Raw genomic sequence first — 19,989 nt, 5'->3', positions numbered from 1 at the left:
ACAGCCTTTCTCAGATCTTGCAAATTGAAGCTGTGGCTTCCTTTATTGAGTCAATCCATCTCTTGTTGGGTCTTCCTCTCAGTAAACACTACTGAGAAATAAAGCCCTTGGTAAAAAGGCTGATTTCTGAAGCAGTGCAGTGAGAAAAATTGCCACAATCCCAAAAAAAGGTTTGCTTTCTTTTCCTCTTTTCTACTGTAAAGAATAGTGGCTTTCACAGCAAATTATGTACTATTTCAAATTGTTACAGAGTTCATAGAACAGTTATCATGCAGCCCTTCAGGCAGATAAACGAAGTGGACAAGTTTAAGCATTTGTTTATTGCACAAAGGCACCTATTATTCAGGGGACCCAAAGTTTTTAAAGTTAAGGTACACCCTGTTTAGGTCAGCGTGTATCATACTGGTCTGTAAATCGCCAAAACTCAGGGGGCTCAAGCGAAGATCTTAAATTTACTGGAGCAGCCAACACAGATGGGTGAGGCTGTAACTACCATCCTCTGTTGGTTAAACAACCTTATGGTTAAAGATGAACTGGTGTGACCAGAAAGGTGGGGGGCGGGAGAGGCGGATTGACTGAAGCTGAGCAGTAGGACACCTGCTTTGTAACTCATGCTATCATTTAAGATCATACTGATGATGCAACTTCTGCTGTGGGTCTTTAAAAGAAAAAGCAATGGAGAGAAGGAAAAGGGGACCACAAAAGGAAGCCCAACATATGGTAAGGAAGTAGGTCCCTTCTTTTCAAGTCAGGGCTGAAGGCACAGTGTCTATAAGCAGACGATGATTCAATGTTTCACACTGGGAGGAGAGTCCAAAAGGTATAGCGAATGTAGAAGAGGACTGCGGTTTCTTCAGATTTGAGAAACTAATGCTCAATTGGTAAAGATCTATATTTAAATAATCCCCAGTATAGACGTTTCTACTTCTTAAAATGAAAAGTAGTCTGCTGATTTTATTGTGATTTTTGTGTAGTTCAACATTGTGTAGTTCAACATTTTAAATGAATTTCACTAGTAGCGATCAGAATTGCTTGTCTTACCCTTGCACTTTGGCCAGCAATGAGTTGATCATCTTCCGTCTGAACGCTTGTTCTGCTTCGAACATCGAAGTCTTCCGTCTCAAAGTCCGAGTCATCCAATTCTTCGGGAGTCTGAGAAAGCAAAATTTAAACACAAATCAAACCCAAGATCAGTAAAAGGGAACACTCATCTCCAGAATTAGGTTTACTTTGGAATGCAATTCAAACTTTCAACTAAACAAAACTGGGGATTTGTATTTGTAGCTAGCTGCTGAAAGGAGGTAATTTGCTGGTAAATCTGATGGAAAATTGGGATGTAGGGTTTTAACTAACCAACTGACCATCAGCAGTAAGAGGTGTGGAGTTTAGATTTGGGGAAAACGATGAATTAATCTACAAAGGTTTGTATAGCAACCATGCATTTCTGTCAACCACACCCCCAAAGGGAATTTTTGGGTTTCCTCAAGCCAGTACTGGAGAATTCTGGTCTTTTACTGTAGAACAGGCTACAACAGGAACACAGCACTCAGAATACCATTAGCTTTTCAAGTACAGGCAAGAGTTTAAGCAACTGTGGGGATTAACGCATGGGCAGAATGTTCTTGGTTCGTTCCTCCCTTATCTCACAATATTTTAATCCGAGACTGGATAGTCAAACACATGACAGTAGTTCATCCCACTATAAGTCCGAAGCAAGTAGCTGCTGGAGGCTCCCCATGAGTTTGAGCCACCCATATAAAGTGGGATAGTAGGGGAGTGACTGCCGTGTCATTGCCCAAGGATTGGCTGAGGGGTTATCCAATCAAAGGCCGATTGTCCCTTTTTTTTCCCTTGGGACACCAGCGTTCCGGTATACTATCGTGACGGTGTTAAGCACCCCCCTACAGGGCTGGTCGGGGGGGGGCGGCGTCTGTCTGGCCTGGAGGGTCGGGGCTTGAGGCGCCTCTTCAGCCTCAGACCAGTCCGAGGGAGAGTCTGAGCTTTCCTCTCCCTTGGAGGCTACCCGGGTGGCTCTATGCTCAGTCAGCCTGGGTCACAGCCTGCTTCCTTCCTGGCTACAGCTCTCCTCTGGCCTTTTATACTCTTCAGGCCAGAGAAGCTCCACCCCTTCCACCCTCTGCCCTCCTTCCGGAAGTCCATAAAAGGAGCTCTCCTTCCCCTTCACGTCACTTCCCTTCCTATCCAGCAGCGCGGCTCACACCTGCCCCGCCCTTGCTCATCCGCAGCTCAGCTGTTTGTCGGGGCTGGAAGCTTGAACAAAAGGAGGTTAGTAGCGGGCTAGTCGTGTGATTACACGCACGCCGGCATTCTGGTAATGTAGCGAAATGAAAAAAAAGTAGCAGTTTAGCACAGAAAAGATCGCTAGAAACCAGGGATTGCTTAACCCGTTTTTTTTTTTTTTTGGCTTAATTCGCGCCTAAGGTGGGTCCGATGCGCAGCCCTTGGATGGTCGTGCGTTTAGACCACGGGAATTCACTACTTTTAAGGCACAAAGGCAAGACAAATTGGCCATGCGTTAAATCCCTGTGTGTTTTATTTGGACTTCGGTCTATTATGACCGCTCAGAAATCGGAAGTTGACAGAAATAGAGCCAAGTACAATGCAACAACTGCTTCGCTTGGAATTATAGCCGAATGGGAGGGATCTACAGGCATAACTTGGAGATATTGCAGGTTCGGTTTCAGACCACTGCAATAAAGCGAATATCGCAATAAAGCAAGTCACGTGAATTTTTTGGTTTCCTGGTGCATATAAAAGTTATGTTTACACTATACTGTAGTCTGTAGTGTGCAATAGCATTATGTTTAAAAAAATGTACATACTTTTTAATTAAAAATACTTTATTGCTACAAATCACCATAACAGATATACTAATAAGGAAAAAGTTTGAAATATTGCGAGAATTACCAAAATGCGACACAGAGACACGAAGTGAGACTTGCTTGACGCAAGGTTGCCACAAATCTTCAATTTGTAAAAATGTAGTATCTGCGAAGCGCAATAAAGCAACGCGCAAACAGAACGAAGTATGCCTGTATATCATTCTTTATGCAGGGGTGGGGAATCAACATTAGGGGGAAAAATTCATGCTAAAATACAAAACAACCCTCAGAGTCCTTGATGAAAATGCATGAGAGTTCACATTCTGGAAAGTAAATATTATTGTGTCCCAGCCGTCAAATTAATCTCACAGCCATCTTTTTACCTAGAGCCATATTTCAATATACAAGAAAAAAGGAAAGATTGGTCCTCAGCTGCCCTGTAGTTAATCTAGGAAGAATACTTAAGGCAGGGGTTCCTCAACATGGTGCCCATGGGTTCCATGGTGCCTGCCAACACTTTTCCTGGCAACTGCTAAGTGTTTTTAGGAAGTGGGTGGGGCCAGGTAGGGCTTTTGCCCAGCAAGGCTTCTGATTGGCTGTGCAGATTTTTTTTAAAAAATGTTGCCTCGGCAGCAGCTGCCACCACAACACAATGATCTACACTGTGTCACTGAAGTTAAGCTGTGGCAATCATGTTGTGGCTGACTCTGCCTCCTGCGGCAACCATTTTGTCGCTGCGCCCACCATGACATGTCAGAATTCCAAATGTAAATCAATCAACCAATCAAATGTGCCCGTAGGCTCAAAAAGGTTGGGGACCCATCTTAAGGTATTTCATTGTAGCAGGTATTTTTTATTATGTACTTGTTTAATTCAAAGTGCACACCAACTGCAGAATATTCTTATGCTTCATGTTCCAATATTTAATTTTACTTTGATGTTGATCCTTTCTACCACTTTACTGATATGGGCTTTCACCTTCAGCTGAAGAAAATTAAGAGGCACTTAGACTTTAACAGCTGACGCGTTCATGAAAAATCTGAGTAAACACTACCAAATGCAAACAAAACATTTGGCTTTTGAGTTTTGCTTGCCAAAGTGCTAGATCTAATCTCATTTTAGAAGGCTCTCTTCATTCAGCATTTTCTCCTTGTGAAGCAGGGAATCTTCTGCTCTCCAGCACAAGAGTCACTAAGTGCTGCTTGATCGCCTTTGATGCCTGTCCATATTTTGTCAACCCCGAAATCATTACCATAATATTTATATCCCACTCTTAAAGAATCAAAGAAACTTATAAGAAGCAAGACATTAGAACAATTGTAAAACTAGACAAAACTCTTGCTGAAATCGGAGGAAGCATGCAAACTTCTAAAAAAGGAAGGCCAAAAGAATGACATGGTGAACGCTCTTCCCAAGGAAGCCTTGCCTAACACACAGGGACCAGAGAGACTTTTCTCTACTCTCTAGCTCAATGCATGCCTGAAGGTTGGCATTAGGAAAACCCTCACAGATGTTAAGAGGCAAGAGGGTCTGAACAGGAGAAAAGGGATTCCTTAGGTTTACTCTGCCAAGGTATTTATGGATTGTTAAACTCAAGACCTTTGGTCAAAGGAGGTAGTAAATAAATGGAAATGGACTAGCTTTCGGTATTTATGGATTTACAGCACCTTAAACTGGGCTCGACAATCAGCAACAACTCAATATTGTTCAAAGCCTCATGATGCCTTTTTTGGGTTCCCATAAAGGGTCAAGGCAGCATTCTATAGAACAGCTGCGACTTCTGAACACTCAAGGACAGCCCCAATTGAAACACAGGATAGTAGTCAATCCTCAGTGATGGAAAGCAGATGAACTAAAATCCTTCAGCTAGCAAATGAACTGCTTCAGCTCTGAGATACTGTAGATTGTCTGCAGCGATTAGGGAATAATTCCTTTCAGATTTTTTTTTTAAATGTTGGGGTTTGTAATATTGGTGGATCACTCTCAGTTACTAGGATATGATGGCTACCTTCACAAAGCTCTATATTAAAGCCAGCAGTATTAAGGGATAATTGCTCAACTTTATGCTTATGTGTCAAGGAAGGGGGCAGGGAAATCACCATATAAGCCTTTCAGGTTTCAGGATAACAGTTCCTTACTCATGCAGTGCTAAGGGGCCTTTACAGGGCACCACTCCTGGGGGGCAGGGGAGGAGGCAGACAGCTGTTAGAGAGGCAGACAGAGAAGGGTCCCCTGCTCCTTCCTTTGCCAGTTTCTCAACTCTCTGCGCTGCAATGCAGATTCCCCGGCACTTTTCCTTGGGTAAGAGATGTGAGGAAGGCCTAAGGAACCTCAATCTCACACCCTTGCATAGCTACTAAGGGGAGGCAACTGGAAAGCTGCTCGCTTCCCTTCAGTTTTACTGCCAGCAGGAAGAGTCATATGAACACATGAAGCTGCGTTATGCTGAATCAGACACTTGGTCCATCAAAGTCAGCCTTGTCTACCCAGACCGGCAGCGGCTCTCCAGGGTTTCAGGCAGAGGTCTTTCACATCACCTACTTGCCTGGTCCCTTTAACTGGAGATGCCGGGGATTGAACCTGGGACCTTCTGCACGCCAAGCATATGCTCTGCCACTGAGCCACAGCCCCTCCCCTTATGTCTCGCCTTATGCCTGCTCTCTGTCCTCATGCTGTCTGAATTCTACGGCAGCGTGAAGATAGCAGACATGCACAGTCCAGTCTGGTACCCCCCCCCCTTTGGGGGGTAGAGGAATGCAAGTTAGCTCATTCATGGCAGTCACAATGTTAAGAAATAATATTCTTCTGCATGACTGGGGCTTCAGCAGCAGAGGGGACAGGCACCTTACAATTAGAGGGTAAAAGAAGGAACCTGCAGTAGAAGGTTGCGGATTGTTTTTAATTTGCTCTTTATGTAGCCCCTCAGTTCACGTTGGGCTGAATTTATGGAGCAAATGAGGAGCAAGCAAAACACAACAGATTTACACTCACAGACCAGATTTTCAGCGCTTGTGGATTTAAGGGCCCATATTGCTGTTTCTGAAGTGGGGAAGCCACAGGATGCCTCTCAAAACTCTCAAATTCAGCCTCAGAGAAGAAGAGTTGGTTTTTATACCCCGCTTTTCTCTACAAAAGGAGTCTCAAAGTGGCTTACAATCGCCTTCCCTTCCCCTCCTAACAGCAGACACCTTGTGAGGTAGGAAAGGCTGAGAGAGTTCAGAGAGAACTGTGCCTAGCCCAAGGGCACCCAGCAGACTTCATGGGGAGAAATGGGGAATCGAACCCAGTTCTCCAGCTTAGAGTCCACTGCTCATGTGGAGTGAGGAATCAAACCCAGAAAATCCTGCACTGGGCTTGAAGAGTAGGAAAGAGCTTGCTCTTTATCAACCTACCACTGTCTGCAATGGGCTGGTTTTTAGGGCTCCAGGTTTCAAAAGTGATGCTGCTATTTTCTCACCTTGGAATCAGAATCAGATTTATTAATACAGCATACACCAGTCGATCTCACCTCAGTAAAAGCAACTCAGATCCTCGGTCTTCAGGTTAATAAGGAGTCTGGGGGTGATCCGGGTGGAGGGGAGAGAGGGTTAAGCAGCCTCACCGGTAAATTTGTCAAGGCTGAATGAAAGGAGGCAGCTTGGAGCTGCCCTTCCTTTTGGAGGTGAATAGGACACAGTAAGCAGAACCTTTCCTGTCCTCTGCTGATGGCCCCATGGTGCTGCTTGGGGGAGCCGAGCACTTCTGTATTCAAAGGAGCGACAACTGCTCAACTGCAGACAGAAGCATGGACTAATGAGCCTCATCTGATACAATAATCAAGAGCGCCGTGGCTTGCACAGATTTGTGCACAGATTTATTATTTAGTGTTGTGTGCCTTTTAATAAAACATGTGTTGGTTTTTGTAAAAAAATAAAAAGAGAATAAATAAATAAAAAGAGAATGCAGTTTCAAGCAAGTAGGGGCTCGCTCGCTTACTCTGATCATCAACACAGCTTTTCTGATGTCACGAATCCCATCATACACCAACCGAGAAGCATCGATAAATTCATTTTCGTCCATTGGCTGAGCAGGGTCAGAACTCAGCGCTTCCACAGCAGCTTCGACTTGCTCGGTAAAACGTGGCATAACTGAGGAACACACAAAACACACAGAATTTCTAGAAACCAGAACAATGAATTTTTCAAAAAGGCAAGGGGGTTCTGTTGCCTCACTACATTGTAAACAAGCCTAAGCATCAATTGGCATAGTATTCAATCCGTGCGCTCCTCACTAGAATTAAAGAATTATTAATAGATGTTAAACCGAAATATTCTGCAGCGTATACTGTGCAGAAGAGAAGAAGAAGAGTTGGTTTTTTATATGCAGACTTTCTCTACCACTTAAGGGTGACTAAAACCGGCTTACAATCACCTTCCCTTCCCCACAACTGACACCCTGTGAGGTAGGGGGGGCTGAGTGTGTGACTAGCCCAAGGTCACCCAGCTGGCTTCACGTGTAGAAATGGGGAAACAAATCCAGCTCACCAGATTAGCCTCTGCCGTACATGTGAAGGAGTGGGGAATCAAACCCGGTTCCTCCAGATTAGAGTCCACCGCTCCAAACCACCGCTCTTAACCACTACACCACACTGGCTCTCAAATCATCTCTGCAGAAAGAATCCAGGAATTCTGGGCAGGCTGTACAAGTCACCTGTGTTTAACTATTGGTAACGCTGTCATTTGATGGTGTAATCAATGGTGAGTTCAATTAAATTGGAAACCTATCGATGTGCTGTTGACCAATTTGGCAACCTGGGCAGAGACTGCATAAGAATCTTACACGGGTTGCACCAGGAATACCCCAGAGCTGAAGGAACATCGGGATTTATCACAATTATCTTGCAGAATGGAACAGGGTAGGTCTTATCTGCGCAAAGTTTTTGCTTAATGTTCCCTAAAGACTCTGGAACCAAGCACTGAACTGACAACAACCTTTAAAAAATGGTTAAGAAAATGGCATGCTTAACACATTTAATTTATGCAGTTAAGTTTATGACACCCTTTACAACGTAATGGCCGCTGCACAAAGATGCATCAGCACGTTCTTGTAAGTTGAAGCTTACAACTGACACAAACACAGTGGTCGAGTGGAATTCAGCAGTTGGCACCAACAACAAATTATTCTGAACTAGGGTACTGATTTTATGATTAATTCATCTTAATTCAAGGTCAGAGTGAACTAAGTGCCCACGGTGGCTTTCTGTGAAGACTGAGCGGTGAAACAGACCTTTCTAATATGCCTTTACATTATGCTGATAAATGACTGGCGCTGGTTGGCATTTGATAGTCCAACAGTGCAGGCTCACTTCAAGGCCGGAGAAGTAGAAGTGCACATTAAAATACACATTTTTAAGGCACCATTGGAAAGCCACACTTTTCTCCTTCTAGACAGAAAAAACTGTTCGAACAGAACACTTGTTATACGCTGTCTCTGCAAGTCAGTCACATCCTGATGATTTTATTTCCTGTATTTCGAATGGGAAACGCTAACGTCAGATTAAAGCCAGATTTCAAGCTAATATTCTGGGGGAAATACATTGAATGTAAGCTGACAAATCTTGACACTAATACACCCTAAATACTGAGAATTTCTGTGTGCCCGCAGTACCTACTAATGCAGACACCATAGTGGCATTTAAAAAGGCTAAAAACAGAGAAGCTGGATGAAAGAGTTTACCTGTGTTTGACAGCAGCTTGGTGGCTTCTAGAACCTTCTCTGTGTAGACCCCAGGTTCATAATTATCCATTTCAGAAGTGACAACATGAATTACCCTGGCTGCGCGGCCTCGAATTGCACCTGCAGTGCGATCCAAGCCATCAACATCTTTTTCTTGAAGAGCAATGACACACTTGTTTACATCTTCCAGGATATGATTCTCTGGGGGTAAAAGAAGGAATTTAGAAAGTAACATTTTTGCCCTGATGTCTACAGCAATGTGAGCATACGTTAGATACACTACTTTGAAGCATTAATATAAGAAAAATGGTTGAGACCGTCAAAAGCCACACGCACTCGATGTCACGCAATGAGCACGAACCCAATCGATTAAAGAGTTCCCGTTCATAAAGAATTCCTTTACTTCCATTTTTCATCCACAGATGAATGTAACCATCTACCAGTTCAAAGTCTTTGATATGATGAGTGGATATAAAAATATGACAGTGGACCAATCAATGTTACAAAATGTTTTATAGATCAATCTGGCAACCGAGTACCGCAGTCCAATCTAATACCTGAACACATACTTAATAACGATTTCATTAGACCAGAACACTGATCTTGCTGCATTTTTTCCACTGGAGAACCCAAGGAGCTTTGCAGATGGAGATACTCGAGTTCCTATTGGTAACGTGTCCCTATTCTTCAGGCAGCTATGACCATTTCATGCTTTACCGTATGTTTTTTCAGGCACTTCAATGTGACAGCGAAGATGTTAAATATTAGCTTGGAAGAGTAATGCTTTTTTATGTAAAAAATTGGATTTTTATTGCAGGAAAGATGTTCCCATCCTGTTGTTTTCTAAGGTTTGGCATGAGCTCCTAATATTTTATTCATAATTCATTAAAACATTTATACCCCCAACTATCCCTTGTAGCTCAGAGCAACTTATAATTCCAAACAAAACACACACACGCACAAAAACCAAAATACAAAAACACAGTAAATCCCCCACAAATGCTTGAAGTTTAAACAGCATTAAACGCAAATGAAACAGTGCTATAGTGATATGATTAATCATAAGTTTGGAATTGTTAAACAGTTAGGCTAACGTATAATGTACTTATAATCTAAAGGGAATAATTTATGACAACTTCAGAAAAGAATATAAATGAGGTAAATCTTCTTTTTGTTAGATTTAAAAAGTGTGCTTTTGTACCGAAACCCCTAGAAGCGAGAAAAACAGAGTTTCACTTACCTGTAACTGTTGTTCATCTGGTGGTCTTCTATGCAGGCACACATTGGGACTGCGCAGGCGCAGGCCAGCCACGGATAAGATTTGTCAGCTTCTAGCAAAATCAAAAGTGAGAGTGCTCCCCCCCCTCGGGGCATGCAGCCTTCCCGCCCAAACGGTCACATGACCCAGGGGGAGGGAGCACTCTCCCCTCCAGTTCTCCCACCTGCCGCCAAGGAACCACTCCCAGTGAAGGAGAAGGTCCCACAGCAGGGAAGGAGGGAGGGATGTGTGCCTGCATAGAAGACCACCAGATGAACAACAGTTACAGGATAGGAAGTTACATATCTCCTGTACTAGTAGGTTGGGGCAGGCGAGGTAGAGCATACCAGGGCTCGATATGGAGGCAGTGTTTCAAATTCTATAAAGTATCCAACCTTTATTACTTTCAGAACCCAAACATCGTCGATGATTGCAAACCAAGCATCATAAAACGCAGACAAACGGTCTGTAAAGCAAACAGGAACCTCTAGTCATGCCTGTTTAGGCTTATTGGGAAGTCCAGGAGACATCCTGGGGCCCTTACAGGGCCTAGGCCTATTCGGAAATTTTCTATCCTGCTGGACATTAGGGAAGGAGGAACGGAAGTGGGTTTGCTGGTGGAAAGCACCCTGGAACCTGTAGGGGCGGGAAGTCCGATTGGCTTGTCGGCCAAAATATCTGGGCTTAAAGACGGGTACATGAGGTGTGATACCCAGGGACTTAGCATTTGTTTTGTTTTTCTTGAGGCGGTCGAGGAAGGTGTCGGTTTGATCACTAAAAAGTGAGGTACCCTCGAAGGGCAAATCCTCGATCCATGACCTAGTGTCATATGGTAGGGCGGACTGTCTGAGCCATGCATGCCTTCTAATGACTATGGCGGAGGCAATGGACTTACTAGATGAATCTGCAACATGGCGTGCCGCCGTGAGTTGCTTCGGGAGCGGTAAGATCGACTTTGATGGACGGGCGGGTGGTGGGATGTGGATCGACTCCGACTTTGATGGATGGACAGGCGGTGGGATGTGGATCGACTCCGATGGACGGGCAATGGGATCTGGATAGACTGCGATGGACGGACAGGCGATGGGATCGAGATCGACTTCGGTGGACGGACGGGCGGTGGGATCTGGATCGACGTCGATGGGAAGAAGCACGACTCCGTGATCGGTGTTGGGAGTCTCGGTCGGGGTCGAGTTGGTGATGAGTTGACCCCTGCTTCGATACCGCAGGACTCTTAGCGGTCGAAGTGTGTTGAGAGCCTTGGCGAGTTTCACCAGGAGACTGCATAGTATCACTGCCATCTTGGCCCACTGTGACCGCAGACCCATATCCAGTCTTGATGCAGAGTTTTGAAGGGGATTTCTCCGGCGGTAAAGGCACATCCTTGTACAGATGAAGGAGGTGCTGGCTGAAGAGCTCTTTCTCTTCTTGGGCCCTGCTCGGGATAGGAGCCGAGGGGGTAGCCAGGGAATGAGGAGGCAAGTCCTTGATAGTGATCGGCTGCTGTCCTGCGATGTCGGAGGCAAGAGACGCCAAAGGATGAGGCGACTTAGCCGGGGATCGGCGCCGAGGGGAACGTGAGGCTAACCGGCGCCGAGGCGACCTCAAACGAGACTGGAGCCGAGAAGAACCGCTGCCGCGGTTATCTTGCGACCCTGGGGCGATGAACTTAGCTGGTTTAATAACTTGCGAGGTAGGAGCCTTGGTAGATTTGTCCCGTTTGGACATCCCTCCCACACCCCAGCGAGGATTTTTTGTCGAGGGGCCTGGATCATCTACCTGATCTTCAGGATCCTGGGAACATTTGGACGGGCCTGCTCCTGTTTCCGGGCGGAGAGACTCCTTGTAGAGATGAGACAGTAGACGAGACGAGTAACCTTTCAAGGCCTTCGTCGTAGGTTTGGTGCAGCTTTTGCAAGTGGAAGAAATATGACCTTCTCCCAGACAAAGAAGACAATCTTGATGAGTGTCTGTCTTCGCCATTTTCGTACCGCTTGTACCACAGTTTTTGAAAAGAGGAGCCTTTTTAGACTCCATTGCTAGAGCAGAAGCTAAACACGTTCTCTCCCCGTGGTGGCAGAAAGAGAACTGGAGGGGAGAGTGCTCCCTCCCCCTGGGTCATGTGACCATTTGGGCGGGAAGGCTGCATGACCCGAGGGGAGGGGAGCACTCTCACTTTTGATTTTGCTAGAAGCTGACAAATCTTATCCGTGGCTGGCCTGCGCCTGCACAGTCCCAATGTGGGACTGCATAGAAGCCATGCAGATGAACAGTGTATGCCTGTAATCGTCATGTTTTTTTATGTGGAAATGTCAATAAAATATTTTAAAAGAAACAGCGCTATAGTGCATTCTGAAAACGTCTAAAGTTGATGTTCCCCTCCTCTCCCCTCGTCCTTGACAAGAAAACCTATTTCGAAATACTCCAATAAAGGCCAAGAATATACTACAGACAGACTCTGGACAGGCCTTGATTCAAGATCTCTCCCCCTTTCCCAAATGCTGTTTTGCAGGGAACCGATTCCTCAGACATGATTAGCTATATATAACATACCAGAAAGCAAGTTTAGTTTTTTTTAAAAAACAAACAAAAAAACAGCAACCAGCCAACCAACCTAAAAAGATCAGAATACTTACCATAGGGGTTGTCAAGGTAAAACCCACAGGACAAAGTAAGACCCAAGTTAGCCCTAGGCAGCTGTCACATGTTCTGCCTACTAGCCTGTTGTCAGCAGAACGCTTTTGCAAGCTGGATACAGCATGCAAGCCTGTGCGGCCTATCCAAGTTCACAAGGCCTCTATATAATTCAGATGACTTTGGACAAACATTTTGCAAGTAAATTCCAATGAACAAGAGAAATGTCAACCCCTCTAGCTACAGCCCATCGTTTTGAGAACCAGGGCACAGAGTACTTGATCCTACAAAGTTTCCATTATGTGTATCGCAACACACTCTTCCTGTGGCCAAGCTATGTGGGAGATATTCTTCCAGCAGCACTTTCCCCTTAGGCTGTCAACTCCCTCTTTTCTTTCAAGACCTCTGGGCAAAATCCCTGAGCTGCCAAAACAAAAGAACTTGTTGAGGGTGTTAAACGAAGAAGTCAGTGGCACTAAAGAGACTGTGCTGTGAATTGTATGTGTGGCAGAGTGCTTGCCTCTGCAGAGAGGACAGAGAAAGAGGAAATCTGGTAACATGTGGCATTATGCTGCCTTGCTGGCTTCCCCTCCCACAATGGTTCCTGTGTTCATATACGGAAAAGAATAGCAAAAAGCAGCTAGGTAGCATGTGTTGCAGTAAGTGGCGTGGCCATGACGACAATGGAAGGCAAGAATCACCCAAGGTGCAGCAATCCACAAGTACTTTGGCCACAAGGGGGAAAAAGTGTACGTCATAACTTGAAGCATGGCATGTTGTATGTAGATAGGTTCAGAAATGTTCATGTCGCATTTTACAATGGTGGCACTCAATCCTGCCCACTCCCGCAAATATGAGAATTTCCACACAGGAAAAAGTTAACTGTGTATAAAGCGGCCCTAGACAGCTCCCGCTCTCTCCTCGGTTCTCTCTTACAGCATGCGTGTGCGCAATTAAGCTCAGAGCATCCTGGCCATGCGTACGAAATTACTGCACTTCTGCTGACAGTTCTCAACACTGACAACTTGCTAGGAAACTCAGAGCATCCATAGCAAAAAATACAACCCTAAAAGGTTTCCTAAATATAGTTATCTATCATTAGCTGGGAGTGAAACGAAGAGAATACTCGTTCAGAGTATTTTTCAGCAAAGAATAGTCCCAGTTAAGCGTAACATTAAATCAAGTCCAATGAGACCAAGTCCTATGAGGAAAGGTTGAAGGAGCTGGGTATGTCTAGCCTGAAGAGGAGAAGACTGAGAGGTGATATGATAACCATCTTCAAGTACTTGAAGGGCTGTCATATACAGGAGGGTGACGAGTTGTTTTCTGTTGCCCCAGAAGGTCGGACCAGAACCAATGGGTTGAGATGAACGTACTTCCTAGACTGAATTTTTTATTTCAATTTTTGCCGATTGATATTCCAGACAGAACAATAGAAAGTTGGCAAAAACAAATCAACCAATTTGTTTGGAATGGGAAGAAACCGAGAATTAGATTTAAAGTGTTACAAGACGAAAAGAAAAGAGGAGGACTAGCATTACCTAATATTAAATTATATTACCATGCCGCCTGTCTAACTTGGATTACAGAATGGATAAAATACCCTAAAGCCAGACATGTTATTCTAGAACGAGTAGACCTTGGACAAGGTTTTCACAAAGTTCTGTGGGACTCCACATCTAAAACTCAAAAGGACAAAGTACCAGAAGATTGCGATGTTAAATTAGCGCTATTGAAAGTATGGAAAAAATATAAAAAGAGAATAAGTCCTTCTCCACCATCCATAATGTCGCCAGTCGAAGCTTATCATGATAACGTTAAATTAAAACCGGGTGTCCATCTTACTTACAATCAAATGATTGAGCCCACAGGAGAAATTAAGACCCTGACCAATCTTCAAGAAAAATTTCAAAAATTGAACTGGCTGACTTATTTACAACTGAGGTCTAATTTACAAAAAGACTGCTTCTATCCCCAGCCATTTCGTGAATTAACAGAATTTGAGCAGATAACATCTAAAAACGATTCACACGTACTAGGAAAAATCTACAAGCTTCTTTTGAAATACGAAACGGAAGAAGAACAAGTGAAAACTAATATGATAAAATGGATGCAAAACTTTGGAGAAATGATTAATATGGACTTATGGGGAAAACTTTGTACTTCTGAAATGAAATATACCGTGTCCCAAGAAGTGAAAGAGAATTGGTAGAAAACATTTTACAGATGGTATCTAACTCCTAATATGCTCTCTCAGATGACTACTCCCAGAAAAAGAGGTGCCTGCTGGAAATGTCAAGACACGGACGGTTCCTATTTTCATGTTTGGTGGACATGCCCAAAGTTACAAACTTATTGGAAAAGAATTCATCAAGAACTTCAGCTGATGTTAAATATTAAGATGACATTTGATCCTAAATTCTATCTACTCAGCATTGTGCCACCAGACTTGTCTTCGAAATTTCAGGACGTTTTTAAATATGCTACTACTGCAGCTAGAACGGTTCTTGCAAGAACCTGGAAACAAACTCACATTCCCGAAATTGAAGATTGGAAAGAAAAACTATTGGAATATGCTAGTATGGCTAAGATGACTTTCGAGATAAACTTAAAATCTAGTGAATCCACAGAACAATTTGACGATAAGTGGGTGTCATTCTATACTTACATGAACCTTGGCTAACTGAACGAAATACGTTGGTTTTGTATTATCTAACTTGTTTTAAACAACTGTTAAGTAAATTTTAGACCTTCATACAATAGAATATCAATATAAGTAGAATAATGAATGTCACTTTGTAACAACTTTTTTACTGTAAGAAAATATTTCATAATATACAACTGAGCTTATTTGTTTTTTTTCTTTTTGTCTTTTTTTAACACTGTATTGTTTTATACTTATTATGTATTATCCCTCCCCCTTTTTTTCCTGTACCCCTTCAGGACCAATGGGTTGAAATTAAATCAAAAGAGGTTCCGTCTAGACACGAGGAAGAATTTTCTAACAGAGCCATTCCTCAGTGGAACAGACTTCCTTGGGAGGTGGTAAACTCTCCTTCCATGGAGGTTTTTAAGAAGAGACTAGATGGCCATCAGTCAGCAATGCTGATTCTATGACCTTAAGCAGATGATGAGAGGGAGGGCATCTTGGCCATCTTCTGGGCGTGGAGTAGGGGTCACTGGGTGTGTGTGTGGGGAGGTAGTTGTGAATTTCCTGCATTGTGCAGGGGGGTTGGACTAGATGACCCTGGTGGTTCCTTCCAACTCTATGATTCTATGATTCTCAACGAGGCGCCAAGTGTAGGCCAATGGAGAATGACTACTGGGCCAAAGGAACACACACAGAAATGGGCAACATGACGGGACTGAAGCCAAAAGTGATCTAGCCAAAGTCTGGGGCTCCAATAAGGGTTCTGCACAGAGCAAGAATTTGAACTCCTGCCATCGCTGATTCTTCTTAGTATGAGGCCACACACTATCTTCCTTGCCATTATCTCCCCCAAAGTGCATGCAATAGCCAGGCACTTTAAAGACCGAAAACAGAACCCTAGCTGCTGGCTACAGCATAAAATACATAATTCAAGACGCAGCCTGTAAGGAAACAACATGCAAATTAAAGTTCGGCAGAAGCTAGATCTACTATTCATTTATCCAAAACAATTTGTGTCAGCGAATAAGCGAAGTAGTAGAAACAGATTTGCTTCCCGAGAATCTGAAGGAAAAAGCATCTGTACATTAAAGTCAACTCATTTTACAAAACCAATTATCACTCACCACGGCTGACCATAATGAGCCTCGCCGTATTGCAGCATGGATACCAGATGCAAAAAGAAAAACGCCAACCCAAAGCCCCATTACCTGATACTGCCAGGAAGTCATCAATGGAAGTGATGTCATCCACTGCGTCTGTCAACACACGGACTTGCTTTTCCCACTGCTCTTTAAACAACTCCATGTTTTCTTGAGCCAGCTTGCTCTGTGGCTTGGCGGCCAAAGCTAAGGCTGCATTAATTACCTGTAATGCAAGACAAGGTTCTTAAGTAGTTATCAGTTAATTTTGTGATGTACATTTTTATGAAACCAAGACAATTAATTAGCAAAGCTGAAGGCGGAAGAAGAGCGGATTGCCTAAGGTCCCTATAGGCAAGATTCAAGCAGGGGGCTTATTGACTGTAGCAGCATTTCTTGCTATACCAGATCTCAAGATTTTTAAAAAAGGAAGGAGAGACCAGAGATTTTTTTTTCAATCTTAATCTGAATTTTTTAAACTCTACCTTCAGATAATACCTCGGTGTTTGCTGTTTTGCAATTTACATTGTTGCCTGCTGTCTTTAAGAAATCCCCAAGGGTAACAAAAGATGACAGAAGACATATTGCCACTGCAAGTAACGCACAAGAACACTGTGATTAACCACGTTAATGACTTCAAGATTATGACAGCCTTTAAACGTTTGGTAGAAGCTTGAGTTTTTTCATAAACTGCAACTCAACAGCCACCTTTTAAGCTCTCGTATCAGGAACTGCCAGAGTTCATGCTTGAAAGAAATGACATCTCCAGTCTTACACACCAGTAATGTCAGTGTACCTCAAGTTTTTAAGTTACACCAGGTAGCTAGTGTCTTTCATGTGAAAAAGCAGCTAACACACCCCACTGATCTGACCATAGCTGTGTACAATATCAATAGACGCAAGTTTCTCACAGAAGACAAAAGCATAGAAATGACGCACAAATTAATTCGCTTGTAATTTACCTGAGGACAGAGTGCTTCAAGTTGGTTTGCTGACATGTGAACTAATTTCACACCTTCTTCGTTATTTGAGATGGAACAGGCCAAGTTAGCAACCTACACATAAAAGGAAAGGAGTTTTAGGAAAATAAACCTGTCTGAACTATGCTTCTGGAATAAAAACAACAACAATCCTGTACATTTATTGCTTCCGGTAGTTTTTCACAAGGAAACTAATGCAGTTTACATCTCTCTCCCAATAAGCAACATCAATTCTCAAGGCAATAAAATTAAAAAAGAATAATTTATTTAGGGAGCAGGCTTAAAGCTCTCATTTATTATAATTAAGTGGTAGCCTCCAAACAAATGGCCAGAGGCATTGTTAGCAACACTTCACTGAGCAGAAAGTTTTTTTTTACATATACGTTATGCTGGGCACACATTTGTAAAAGACAGTTGTTAAAGAAACTGATCACCATCTGACAGTGAAACCACTGTGAATCCTTTCCCTGAAAGTCATCATGACATTACTTCTCATGCGCAAGCCAGTTCAGTGAGCTAATCGAAACAGAACACACACACACAAAGCTAAAACTGCATCCAGACCTCCAGTCTATTGCTTCACTTAACCATTTGGCCTCTCAAAAGCACAGCCTGGTGCGGGAACATCCCTCCACTCATGTGCGAAGCAGTTTTTTGTGCATCCAAGAATTCTACAAAACACATTACGCTGCTGCCAACTGGTGCGGAAAAAGATGACAACTGGACGCTTCCAGAGATTTGCTGGGAGCCTTACAGTGTGAGCCAGAGACAAGTCCTTCCATTTGCTTTCTGGGAGTGTAATGAAAGGGCACACAAAGCGACGTTATTTTTTAAGTGAAAACGTTCTATATTTTGAAACTCGTTCTGAGAAGAGGGGTTTATAAAATGGCTTATAGTTATTAACTGACAGGTGAATGACAGCTTGTTATTTAAAGCCTACATTTGAGAGTAGAAATGTGTAAAATCAGTACAAAAAAGACAAGAACGCTGTGTTCTATCCCAGAGCAGGGGTGGGGGGGAAGTCTCCTTTCAGTAGAAGTTTCCCAAGTGGTGCCAAAACTCTGGTGAGTAAAACTAGGTGGTTTTTCTAAAGATTTCTCTCATCTATTAAAAAAGAAAAGCAATACTCTTCATTGCCTTCTTGAAAAACATGGGGCAGGAGCCTAGCTTTTCTGTTAACACTCCATTATTTTTGCTGTGGAGGCTCCTGGCTTCCTAGTTTAAACTGTGCTTATCTCAGGAACTTAAGAAATCACTACTGCTTTTAAATATCTTTTGGCATGCATATTCCTGTATCTATGCCCTCATAGGTATCACATTGTACAGACAGGATATTTTTTTCTGTGATGGAAATGTATCTGGGACCATGCCCCGTTCCACAGCTACGTAGCTCATAAATAATTTTAATGTTAAGGTATAAATTAATACATATTTATGTTCATTTAAGCTTACTTGAAGAAGGGTGTAATAAACATTATCAACTGAACAACTGTTACAAACACCATTAACATCACCTAAAATGGATAGGTCTGCACACCTAAAAAAAATCAAGGTTTGTTAAGATAAGGGTTAAAATATACCAGCCCACAGAATGACAATGTAATGGTAACTTCTTTTTTTAAGAGCAAACTGGGCCTAAATAATAGAAATCTGACATAGTAATGGTGTTTCACTTGTTGTTTGCCCTTTTTATCCAGAGGTCAAACATGAACCAAGAACTACATGTGACATTTTTCTTCACTTATATTTGAACGAAAGCTTTGTTAAACTTCAGAACACATTTGATTAACAGAGATTACTATTTTAATTCATTTATGTCAACTGTACATTGGAAAAGGAAAGGAAAATATTAATGTTTAAGAATCCTGTTAAGTGGAATCACTTAAAAATGGAAGGTTACATACTATTAAGTGATAACACCTTTGCAGCCAACTGCCTTATTTGAGCAGATGATGCACTTAAGGGAGAATAGTTGAGGAGCTAAGGATAGCAGCTTCTCAAATGCAAAAAAATCATGTTCTTAGAACATAAAATATCATCTGGCTAATGATGTATCGCAATAGGGGATCAGAAAGTTTTAAAACCCCACCTGACAACCCAAGTAAGAGGCAAATTGCAATGGTTACCAGAACAGAACATGTTTTCATAACAATGAAGAGGTTTCATCAAGAACAGGCCACTTTTCTCTTAGCCAAAACAAGCAAAAATAATTCTGTAAATAAGATTTACCAGACCTCCTAGCTATTGATAAGGCACTGCCCCATATCTCTGATCTATTGATCTCTGCCCCATATTTCACAAGTTTCCAACCCTAATAATTGCTGGGGGTGGGGGAGTAAAACCAGGAAAATGTTCAGGTAAGCAGATACTTGCCCATTCCACCAGGAAATGGGGCACTATACAGGACAAAGGGGCCTCTGTGGAGATCTCTCATTTCCCAATTAAAGGGCTATTTTGTGGCAGAGAAGGCAGCAGAGTACCAGCTTCTTTGGGCCTTGCCAACACGCAGATCAGGGGTGTCAAACTCATTTGTTACGAGGGCCGGAAGTGACATGTCATTTGGTTGGTGCTGGGCCTTACCTCACCAGCCCAGATCGGGACTGGGGGGGTGGTAGTTGCTTCAGCTGGCTCGTGGGCAAGATAAAAGCTCTCAAGGGGCCAGATGCGGCTCCTGGGATGTATGTTTGACACTGTGACTTAGATTCTTCAGTTTGAGAGGCTGAATCTCCCTTAGAAAAGTTGTTCAACTAGTCATGGATGGCCTCTCCAC

The 19,989-nt window shown here is 43.1% G+C and overlaps 1 protein-coding gene across 1 annotated transcript in view; it reads right to left on the bottom strand.

The window, feature by feature from the left end:
* The window catches only part of CTNNA1 (catenin alpha 1), a 92,146-nt gene that overhangs the window by 9,533 nt on the left and 62,624 nt on the right, over window positions 1–19,989 (bottom strand). Inside the window, exons 10-14 of the mRNA XM_056856050.1 lie at window positions 17,202–17,294; window positions 16,309–16,465; window positions 8,559–8,759; window positions 6,819–6,970; window positions 1,042–1,152 (exon numbers count right to left, since the gene is read on the bottom strand). Coding sequence (XP_056712028.1) covers window positions 1,042–1,152; window positions 6,819–6,970; window positions 8,559–8,759; window positions 16,309–16,465; window positions 17,202–17,294 — 714 coding nt within the window. The remainder of the gene's footprint in view (window positions 1–1,041; window positions 1,153–6,818; window positions 6,971–8,558; window positions 8,760–16,308; window positions 16,466–17,201; window positions 17,295–19,989) is intronic.

Source organism: Euleptes europaea, chromosome 10 (assembly GCF_029931775.1).
Source record: "Euleptes europaea isolate rEulEur1 chromosome 10, rEulEur1.hap1, whole genome shotgun sequence".
Taxonomy (NCBI): domain Eukaryota; kingdom Metazoa; phylum Chordata; class Lepidosauria; order Squamata; family Sphaerodactylidae; genus Euleptes; species Euleptes europaea.
The sequence above is the reverse complement of the archived record's forward strand: the minus strand, read 5'-3'. Positions and strand labels throughout refer to the sequence as shown.